Source organism: Eptatretus burgeri, chromosome 18 (assembly GCF_056783735.1).
Source record: "Eptatretus burgeri isolate ZD-2024b chromosome 18, Ebu_testis_v1, whole genome shotgun sequence".
Taxonomy (NCBI): Eukaryota; Metazoa; Chordata; class Myxini; order Myxiniformes; family Myxinidae; genus Eptatretus; species Eptatretus burgeri.
Window position 1 is genome coordinate 31,546,797 of NC_140978.1, and position 11,704 is coordinate 31,558,500.

Genomic DNA, 11,704 nt, shown 5'->3' on the forward strand with positions numbered 1-11,704 from the left:
CCTTGTCTAATAAAAGCTGTCTCTTGAGAAGGTAGCGACGCAAACCAGAAGTTTCTACGATGATTCTGTACCAAACCATCAAAAATCGAATGTTTTTTTTATGTTTGACCTCGCTGTGACCTTGACCTTTGACCGATTTTGACCAAAATCTCATCAGCACTAACCATCACTCTCCTGAATCACGTAGTGTAATTTGACATTGGTCGCTTCTTCCGTTCTTGAGTTATCGTGCCTACAAACAAACAAACAAACAAATAAGTAGTCATATACTGGTACTTACGAAATTGTCAACTTGACCTCTGACCTTGTCTAATAAAAGCTGTCTCTAGAGAAGGTAGCGACGCAAACCAGAAGTTTCTGCGATGAATCTGTACCAAACCATCAAAAATCGAATGTTTTGGATGTTTGACCTCACTGTGACCTTGACCTTTGACCGATTTTGACCAAAATGTAATCAGCGCTAGCCACCACCCTCCTGAATCACGTGGTTTAATTTGACATTGGTAGCTTCTTCCGTTCTCGAGTTATCTGTACCAAACCATCAAAAATCAAATATTTGACCTCACTGTGACCTTGACCTTTGACCGATTTTGACCAAAATCTACTCAGCACCAGCCATCACGCTCGTAAATCACGTGGTGTAATTTGACATTGGTAGCTTCTTCCGTTCTCAAGTTATCGTGCCTTCAAACAAACAAACAAGCAGTCATAGACTGGTACTTACGAAATCGTCAACTTGACCTCTGACCTTGTCTAATAAAAGCTGTCTCTCGAAAAGGTAGCGACGCAAACCAGAAGTTTCTACGATGATTCTGTATCAAACCATCAAAAATCGTAACGTCGACCAAAGCAAAAATCTCCATTTCTCCACGCAATTATACCTTAACGTAAGTCAACGACACGTCTGCTCGAGCGGACTGCTTCATGGGACAATCCGTGACGCGTCGAGTGAAATATTTTTTATACAATCTTAAAACGTCTCCAAAACATCCGATTTTTACCAGAATTTCGACAACCGAGTTTTAAGCGTCCTAAACGATCGCAAAAACCGAAGACAAAATTAAAATCAAAGTTAAAATGAACTCGTAACGTCGAGCGAAGCAAAAATACTCCATTTGTCCACATGAATTTACGGAATTATGTTTGACCTGACTGTGACCTTGACCTTTGACCGATTTTGACCAAAATATAATCAGCACGAGCCATCACCCTCCTCAATCACGTGGTGTAATTTGACATTGGTAGCTACTTCCGTTCTCGAGTTATCGTGCCTACAAACAAACAAGCAGTCATAGACTGGTACTTACGAAATCGTCAACTTGACCTCTGACCTTGTCTAATAAAAGCTGTCTCTCAAGAAGGTGGCGACGCAAACCAGAAGTTTCTACAATGATTCTGTACCAAACCATCAAAAATCGAATGTTCTGGATGTTTGACCTCACTGTGACCTTGACCTTTGACCGATTTTAACCAAAATCTAAACAGCGCCAGCCACCACCCTCCTGAATCACGTGGTGTAATTAGACATTGAGAGCTTCTTCCGTTCTTGAGTTATCGTGCCTACAAACAAACAAACAAACAAACAAGCAGAAACGGAAGGCATCAATATACTTACGAAATCTTTAGATTTCGAAAGTAACAAACAAACGGAAGTCATCAATATACTTACGAAATCTTTAGATTTCGTAAGTAACAAACAAACAAGCAGTCATTGACTGGTACTTACGAAATCGTCAACTTGACCTCTGACCTTGTCTAATAAAAGCTGTCTCTAGAGAAGGTAGCGACGCAAACCAGAAGTTTCTACGATGATTCTGTACCAAACCATCAAAAATCGTAACGTCGACCGAAGGAAAAATCTCCATTTCTCAACGCAATTATTTTATATTCTTTTATCAAAGTCACAAAACCATAATATTCGGCCATCCACCAACAATCTTTACATAATCCGACGGCTTAGCGAGTCAGGCATGTGACGATAACCTTTCTTGGGATAAAAAAAATGACTTTTAAACACCATCTTTATCGAAAACACCGTCAACGCGCACACGCAAAACCTGTACGTGACTCAACGACGTGTCTGCTCGAGCGCACTGCATCATGGGACGACCTGTGACGCGTCGAGTGAGATATTTTTTATACACTCTTAAAATGTCTCCAAAACATCCGATTTTTACCAGAATTTCGACAACCGAGTTTTAAGCGTCCTAAGCGATCGCAAAAACCGAAGACAAAATTAAAATCGAAGTTAAAACGAACTCGTAACGTCGAGCGAAGAAAAAATACTCCATTTCTCCACATTAATTTACGGAATTATGTTTGACCTCACTGTGACCTTGACCTTTGACCGATTTTGACCAAAATCTAATCAGCGCTAGCCATCACCCTCCTGAATCACGTGGTTTAATTTGACATTGGTAGCTTCTTCAGTTCTCGAGTTATCGTGCCTGCGAACACACAAACACACAAATAAACAAATAAACACACAAACAAGCAGTCATAGACTGGTACTTACGAAATCGTCAACTTGACCTCTGACCTTGTCGAATAAAAGCTGTCTCTCAAGAAGGTACCGACGCAAACCAGAAGTTTCTACGATGATTCTGCACCAAACCATCAAAAATCGAATGTTTGACCTCACTGTGACCTTGACCTTTGACCGATTTTGACCAAAATCTAATCAGCACGAGCCATCACCCTCCTGAATCACGTGGTGTAATTTGACATTGGTAGCTTCTTCCGTTCTCGAGTTATCATTTTTTGGATGTTTGACCTCACTGTGACCTTGACCTTTGACCGATTTTGACCAAAATATAATCAGCACGAGCCATCACCCTCCTGAATTACTTGGAGTAATTTGACATTGGTAGCTTCTTCCGTTCTCGAGTTATCTGCACCAAACCATCAAAAATCGGATATTTGACCTCACTGTGACCTTGACCTTTGACTGATTTCGACCAAAATCTAATCAGCACTAGCCATCACCCTCCTGAATCACATGGTGTAATTTGACATTGGGAGCTTCTTCCGTTCTCGAGTTATCATGCCGACAAACAAACAAACAAGCAGTCATAGACTGGTACTTACGAAATTGTCAACTTTACCTCTGACCTTGTCGAATAAAAGCTGTCTCTCGAGAAGGTAGCGACGTAAACCAGAAGTTTCTACGTTGTTTCTGTACCAAACCATCAAAAATCTAATGTTTTGGATGTTTGACCTCACTGTGACCTTGACCTTTGACCGATTTTGACCAAAATATAATCAGCACGAGCCATCACCCTCCTGAATTACTTGGAGTAATTTGACATTGGTAGCTTCTTCCGTTCTCGAGTTATCTGCACCAAACCATCAAAAATCGGATATTTGACCTCACTGTGACCTTGACCTTTGACTGATTTCGACCAAAATCTAATCAGCACTAGCCATCACCCTCCTGAATCACATGGTGTAATTTGACATTGGGAGCTTCTTCCGTTCTCGAGTTATCGTGCCGACAAACAAACAAACAAGCAGTCATAGACTGGTACTTACGAAATTGTCAACTTTACCTCTGACCTTGTCGAATAAAAGCTGTCTCTCGAGAAGGTAGCGACGTAAACCAGAAGTTTCTACGTTGTTTCTGTACCAAACCATCAAAAATCTAATGTTTTGGATGTTTGACCTCACTGTGACCTTGACCTTTGACCGATTTTGACCAAAATCTAATCAGCGCGAGCCACCACCCTCGTGAATCACGTGGTGTAATTTTTACATTGGTCGCTTCTTCCGTTCTCGAGTTATCTGTAGCAAACCATCAAAAATCGAATATTTGACCTCACTGTGACCTTGACCTTTGACCGATTTTGACCAAAATCTACTCAGCACTAGCCATCACCCTCCTGAATCACGTCGTCTAATTTGACATTGGTAGCTTCTTCCGTTCTTGAGTTATCGTGCCTTCAAACAAACAAACAAACAAGCAGAAATGGAAGGCATCAATATACTTACGAAATCTTTAGATTTCTTAAGTAACAAACAAACAAGCAGTCATAGACTGGTACTTACGAAATCGTCAACTTGACCTCTGACCTTGTCTAATAAAAGCTGTCTCCAGAGAAGGTAGCGACGCAAACCAGAAGTTTCTACGATGATTCTGTACCAAACCATCAAAAATCGTAATGTCGACCAAAGGAAAAATCTCCATTTCTCAACGCAATTATTTTATATTCTTTTATCAAAGTCACAAAACCGTAATATTCGGCCATCCACCAAAAATCTTTACATAATCCGACGGCTTAGCGAGTCAGGCATGTGACGATAACCTTTCTTGGGATAAAAAAAATGACTTTTAAACACCATCTTTATCGAAAACACCGTCAGCGCGCACACGCAAAACCTGTACGTGACTCAACGACACGTCTGCTCGAGCGCACTGCATCATGGGACGACCTGTGACGCGTCGAGTGAAATATTTTTTATACAATCTTAAAATGTCTCCAAAACATCCGATTTTTACCAGAATTTCGACAACCAAGTTTTAAGCATCCTAAGCGATCGCAAAAACCGAAGACAAAATTAAAATCGAAGTTAAAACTAACTCGTAACATCGAGCGAAGCAAAAATACTCCATTTCTCCACATTAATTAACGGAATTATGTTTGACCTCACTGTGACCTTGACCTTTGACCGATTTTGACCAAAATCTAATCAGCGCTAGTCATCACCCTCCTGAATCACTTGGTGTAATTTGACATTGGTAGCTTCTTCAGTTCTCGAGTTATCGTGCCTACAAACAAACAAACGCACAAATAAACACACGAACAAGCAGTCATAGACTGGTACTTACGAAATTGTCAAGTTGACCTCTGACCTTGTCGAATAAAAGCTGTCTCTCGAGAAGGTAGCGATGCAAACCAGAAGTTTCTACGATGATTCTGCACCAAACCATCAAAAATCGAATGTTTGACCTCACTGTGACCTTGACCTTTGACCGATTTTGACGAAAATCTAATCACTGTGAGCCACCACCCTCCTGAATCACGTGGTGTAATTTGACATTGGTAGCTTCTTCCGTTCTTGAGTTATCGTGCCTACAAACAAACAAACAAACAAACAAACAAACAAGCAGAAACGGAAGGCATCAATATACTTACGAAATCTTTAGATTTCATAAGTAACAAACAAACGGAAGTCATCAATATACTTACGAAATCTTTAGATTTCCGATCAAAAATCTTTAGATTTCCTTTGACCGATCAAAACTCAGGTCAATCAGATGAAAATTGATTATTTTTCAGATATAAATTGATGATTTTAGAAGTTTGACCTTGAGTTGACCTTTGACCTTTTTACCTAAAAAAAATAGTTGGTTTCCAAATTCAGTGATGCACTCTGCAATTGCTGCTTAATTTTCAGGTTAATCAGATGAAAATTGAAGATTTTTCAGATTAAATTTGATGATTTTTAAAAGTTTGACATTTGACCTTTTGACCTCAAAAACAATAGGCTTCTTGCTTATGACAAACTCTACCATGTGATGAAGTTTCCCGAAGATCGTTTTAAAATTGTGACCTGTTGTTGATAAACAGACATACAGACAAACAGACAGGATAACAAAATTGACTGATCAATATACTTGAAAAATCTTTGATTTTGCAAGTGACAATAACAAGACGTCGTGCAGAGCATGATACTTGCAAAATCCATAAATCAAATTTGAAAGCTATTTCGGCACAAAACTTGAGATTGCTTTGCGTTTGTTTGTCCTCGATCATCATCATTTCATACGGCGTTGTATAACTTGTCTTCTGATGCTTGTGTATGATAATGATTTATGACTTGAGGATGTGAAGAGTCACAGGGTGTCTGGATAGGAAGGTGAGGGGAAGGTTTGGGCCAAAGGGGGAAGGGGTTTGATTCCAAAAATAGTTAACTGTATAACCAAGTTGGTTGAGCTATTTATACTGAATTATTAAATGTATAATTAATCCTAAGAGCTGATTATTAACAGTGGAATTGTTACTCATTTACATGTTTCTTTATTTTATGAATGACTTATTTAGTTTCATCACCTTTTTAGGATTTCTTCTTAATCATATGACGTTGTTCTCCATAGTGACTTCCAAATCGAACACTCTTCCGAGACTTAAACATCCTGAACAACCAAGATAAAACCTCCCCCGGGATTGATCATCACACCTCTTTGGCCTCGGAGCCTCCAGCCTACCCCCTGGAGCTGCTGCCTACCTGAATTCCTGCCTCCCAAGGTGGAATCTCTGGCGAGTTGGGTCACGTTTTTAGCCATATCACCACCTCTTTTTACCCTGGATTTGGGAATCGAGGAAATGGCAGTGGCATCAGCCTGTCCAAGGTTGCTATAAGAAAGCCTTTGGTCCGCATGACTCAGCTCGGTGTTGTCAGTTGGTAGTCATCAACTGCGTATCTCGACAAAAAAGGGCTTGAGAGAGGAAGTTTTAATGATGAGTTTTTTGTTCACTGAAGGCTGTGAACATTGATTCCTCCATGTAAGGTCGTGCTGACACATGCGGAACACCCTTCACGAGGTTATAATTGTCACCTGATTGGTAAGATCACTGGCAATGAATAGGCCACACAGGCTATTCAAGTGAAGAACTTTGAGCAACTATTTCACTGTTGGCATGTTGGCCTGAAAAACTGAGCACTTTTTTTGATCTGCAAACAAGAGGATTATATGTATTTACACAAAGACCATAGCTATATAAAATCCAGAGTATAACGTTTGCCAATTTACGATATATTTTGACCATTCGGATGTACATAGTTTATCATACATATATGTTATTTGTCTATTTCAATACTTTTGAAGACCACCGATCTTGTATACTGTCGAACGAGTAGCTGAGGAGATAGAAGTCCATTTCTTAACTACCGATCCCACAACCGGTTCACTTAAGGCCAACTTTGGTCCAAAACAGCCTTGGATTCCCAAAACATGCTGTGATGTGATTTCTATTATTGCAAAGACGGTCAGAGAAGGTAGGTGTCTAAACGCATCGATTTCACTTGAATTGAGTCCCATTTCTATACCATCCCTCACAAAGTATCAAAATGATGACCCGATTGAGATTCTTGATCAACACTATTTTTAGGTCATTCACCTGTCTCCCCATAATGACTTGCCCAAAAGCAGATTGTTTTAACTATTTCTTTTTCCACCAGTATCCTGGCAATTTAAGAAACTGCTCAGCAGGCTGAGCGTCTCTTCTGTCGATTCAATTTCCACACTTCATTTATTTGATGTTCTTCGGGGATGGGTGGACGAGAAGTGAGGATCTTGTTTTGTGGTTCCTGTTGCAGAAGAGCTTGTAAGCAAAATACTTTAAACATGTAAGGCTTGAAGCATTCTCGGTCATATTTAAGTGAGGATTTTTTTCACGTTGCGTTCTCGCTCTATTATACCTCACAACTCTCGTGATTTGAAATGATAAGTGGATTAGTATTCCACATAAGTGAAAGCGATTTTCATTTCAAGAATAATATTTGCGAAGAGGAGAAAAAAAAAACCTTTTCAGGGTGACCGAGTGTCCGTTCTCTATCTCCTTGTGCTCTCATTTTCGACCGAATTGTGAAGCTCAAAATAAAAAGGAATACTTTGCTTCATTCTCGAACGAGATCGTTTTGGTGATGCCCTTAAAGTTGACAAGCAGAAAATGCATGTTTGCATTGCAAACCCTCGTTTGCCGATGTAACGATGAAATTATCACAATTCCCGAATCACGAGATTGCCATTGAAAACGAACAGCGAAGGCCCTCGAGTGTTCACATCGCCGTAGCAACATGAGATTCCTTGTGAAATAAATATCATTATTTTGTTGTTATATTTCTTCGAGACCTTTTGCAGTATGGTCTGAAAAATGGCATATATAACACGGATGCCTTTTTGCACAAAACCGCGCATGTTACAACGAAGCATTTCATGCCATAGTTTTTCGAACGAGAGGATTTCAAATAAAAGGAATAAAACTTGCCGCCCTTGTTCCCTTGCATATATGACTACACTGTTAGGCCTTTCATAGGTACCGCAGCCATTAAGATCCCCACATCAAGCGGAACCACTTTTGGTGTACATCAAACAAGATCCACACTCGAGGACTGTGTTTACGACTAACTAAAATAAATATATAAAGGTTTAATGCCATTCAAAAATAATGATTTGCTTCTCGGTGTATAACATTTAGCCTTAGTTATTCAAGGGTAATTTTTCTAGAATGAAAATAAATTATTTTAACACTTGTTCACAATAGAAAGAAAACAAAAGTAGAGACGTTTCCATTTCGATCCTCATTCGGCATTGTTTCGAGACCATTTTACAAACCAGATGTGTGTGTGTCCGCCATTTTGAGATTGTTTACTGCAAGCTCAATGGTAAAAGTTTGTGGGTGGAAACAAGAGCACATTGTTCTCTTACTTTCCTTCTTGGATGTCGTTAATGAGGAAAACAATAATTGTGCTTTGATTCCCAATAGTGTAGGTTGTGTACTGGATCACAGGGCTATAGCTTGAGCCACGCGTATAGTTTTGATATCTTCAGTATCTCGAAGAAATCAATGTTTGCTAAGATCCTCAATTTGTGTTCAATCGAAAGGTGTTCATATGGTGATGCGATCTGTTATGATGTGTACAAACGGACATCTCCATTTCAATTTATCTACAATCATAGTACGTCCGTGCAATGTCCACGAACCATGAGAAATATTCACTCGGATAAGATTGAAACAGTGGGAGGAAAGAATGTTTAGCAAACAAATCAAAGGTCACTGATTGTGAATCTCTTTTTCTTGCACTTTCTTTGCTGACCTCATGAGATTTAAGGATTTTAATTATTCTTTATTTTGTTTCCGATTTTCTTGATTTGAGCAGCAGTGGATTTGTCGATTCTCTGCACTTGTTTGGGTTGCTGGTTGTCTGTATTACACTCATCGTCGTTCCACAGGCCTTTACAAATGCACCGACTGCTCGAGTCTTCGATTCTTTTTATTTCGTCTTCAGGGATTTTGCTGGAGAGTTATAACTTTCAGAGAGCACCTTGCTTTTCCTGAAAATAGCATCAGGAAGCTGGGATAATGTACATAGAGATGTGATTTGATGCTTCGTTTGGACCCATCTATTTATGTTGCTTTATTTGTGCAATATTAAACGTTCTTCATGCATTTTGGGTCAGTGTCGAGGTGGAATCGTTATTTGTGTTTTAGAAAAGTTTCTTGCTTTTCTTGGTCGTTGAGCTAACTGTTGACATCATTGTCTCGATGTTAGCACAACCACAAAGTAAAGAACTACATGTTAAACAGCAAATCGTTTGTTGGTTTATTTTTTTACATGACGTGCTGCTTTTTGTGCCCCCCCCCATCCCCTCCTCTCGACACGATTAATGGGCTTGCTTGATTTTGAAAGCACAGAAAGATTGCTTTAAAAAAAAAACAATTTGTATTATTACTTTGATTATAATATTTTAAGACTGAATCTATCAGAATAAAGTATTCCATTATTTAATGTTGCATTGTTGTACCATTCATTGTGCAAGCACCTGGTGTGAGTGTTTGCGTATCACCACGAGCTATTTGTGCCATGGCCAAGGTTGCTGTAAAAAGAACGAAGCCTTGTCACTTGAACAGAAAAAAAAAGACATAAGATGGTTCAACAAGCTCAAGGTCGAACTGTGTCGGTGGAAATGGTTCATCGGTTTTAGAAAGTGGTTTCACGTGATGTTTTTACCCCACACGTGTGAAGCAAAATGTGGGGTTAAGCAATTGGTTCACTTTGTCTATCTACAGACGTCAGTCTATGATCGAGGATATTCTTGATTTTAATTGAATGTTTTATTTTGAACACTGCAGAACACAAATCGGAATATGGATCGGAACACGAACCTGCAGTTTTGGGGTACTTTGGCCCTGAATTTGGCAAATGCACAGAGAGAGGAATAAGGTGATTTTTTTTTTTAGTCTGTCTATCTGTGCCCAGTGCTGTTTGTTTAATGCAAAATGCAAAGTAAGACTTCAAAAGACCCTTCCCATGCCCTTTTTCTCAAGACTGTGTGGGGTAAGGTGTTCCACAAACTCTATTGTTTTTCTCTTTTTATTGTTTTTGAACTCACTACTCTCACCAGTCAAGCTTTAGGACAATCAAAGTGAACTTAATATTAAACAGTAAATACCTCTTTGTTGCATGACTTTCTTGGACTGGTTATTGGTGGAGATGAAAGATCCCTTGGCGTCTTTTGGGAAGAGTAGGCAAGTTAACAAGGAATAACAAGAATATCCTCATTTGTTCTACCCTGTCCCTGTTCTTGGACCCAATATATCTCTGGCAAGTTAACATCCCCCATAATCAATACTCTTCCTTTATCAAATTCCTTTCTGAATTGTTCACATACCCTTCCTTCCTTCCCCCTTCCCTCTCACTGGAAGATATTTAATAGCATCCTACAATTATATTACAACCTCTAATCTCAATCCACAGAGAATCCTCTTCGTTGATTTTCTCCTTCTTGTCACCTCTAATTCTCTCAATACAGTACATACTGTTTTTTTCCACAAATTCCTCCTCCTCCTCCAATTTTCTCTTTCCTATTACACCTCTACATACTGAAGCCTTCCAGTCCGATCCTCATTAAACCAAGTCTCACTTACTGCAATGATATCATACTCTTCACTTTCAACTTCATTAAACTTCTGGCATTGGTAGATAATTGGCATTGTTTTTGTCACCTACCCAACTCATCCACCGAGGTTTGTCGTAATCCTTACATAACTTTTTGAGATATTGTGCTATTACATATCGTTTTAGGCCTGATCTCTCAATTATGAAGAATCACTTTTAAAATTCTTGCATCTGGATCCGGATCTTCACCAAAATGTAATAAATTTGTCCTTGTCAAACACCAAACCTTGGCCATCACATTTCGGCGGAATCAGTCCATAACTTTTTGAAATATCCTGCTTACAGACAGACAAACAGGGGTAAAAACAAACCCTCCGCCCACTTTCTGTGGCAGAGATTATGAGATGCATGAACTAAATTTTCCTTCATTTTGACAAAAAGATCACCCCTCAAAGGCAAACAGAAACCTTAAAGCTTTCAACTGGAAATATTTATTGTGATATCACAAGATAGTATCGATAAAGAAGTTTATAACTTATTTTCAAGCTTGTTTATGGCAAACAATGTTGACAATGATGCAATACGTATTTTACATCTGACCTATCCATGCTGACTTCTGCTCAAAAGGATCAGCTTTGCTGTTTACCTTCCTGAGAAAAGCTTCCACTTTCTCCAGCATTTCTGCTAACTCGAAAATCTCTCGGATTGGATGGTCTCCCAATATCATTTTAATAAAGTATTTTGATCTTTATTAGGCCCAGAACCTTTTGAGGTCCTTACAAGCTCCTTTCAATTCTGGTGAATTGCCATGGAACATGAATAAGTTTATTGTGGAAAAAAGGGGACTCAGCTCATTGACAGTTGGCGTCCAAGCTCTCTTTTAAACCCAGATTATAAGATGTTTTCCAAAGTTTTAACTTGATGTATTTCCCCCTTTTTAGAGTCATTAATTCAAAGTGATCAGTCTTATTACCTGCGAGGTGTCACAGGTCTTCAAGAGTTCCACATGGTTGTTGTTGTTGCTGTTGCTGTTGTGGTTCTTCTTTGGGGTCGATTTTTGAAATGTGCATGTATTGGTCGGACA

The 11,704-nt window shown here is 39.2% G+C and overlaps 1 protein-coding gene across 6 annotated transcripts in view; it reads left to right on the forward strand.

Moving 5' to 3' along the window:
* Positions 1 to 11,040, forward strand: part of LOC147008821 (IQ motif and SEC7 domain-containing protein 1-like) — a 634,685-nt gene extending 623,645 nt beyond the window's left edge. For 5 of the 6 annotated variants that reach the window (XM_085863865.1, XM_085863867.1, XM_085863868.1 and 2 more), the window contains one exon: positions 9,855 to 11,040. In XM_085863865.1, the coding sequence (XP_085719991.1) occupies positions 9,855 to 9,949 (95 nt within the window). In that variant the 3' untranslated portion in view covers positions 9,950 to 11,040. Of the gene's footprint in view, positions 1 to 6,094; positions 9,511 to 9,854 lie in introns of those variants that run through there. The other variant, XM_085863866.1, reaches the window with a different exon arrangement.
* Positions 11,041 to 11,704: the final 664 nt, after the last annotated feature.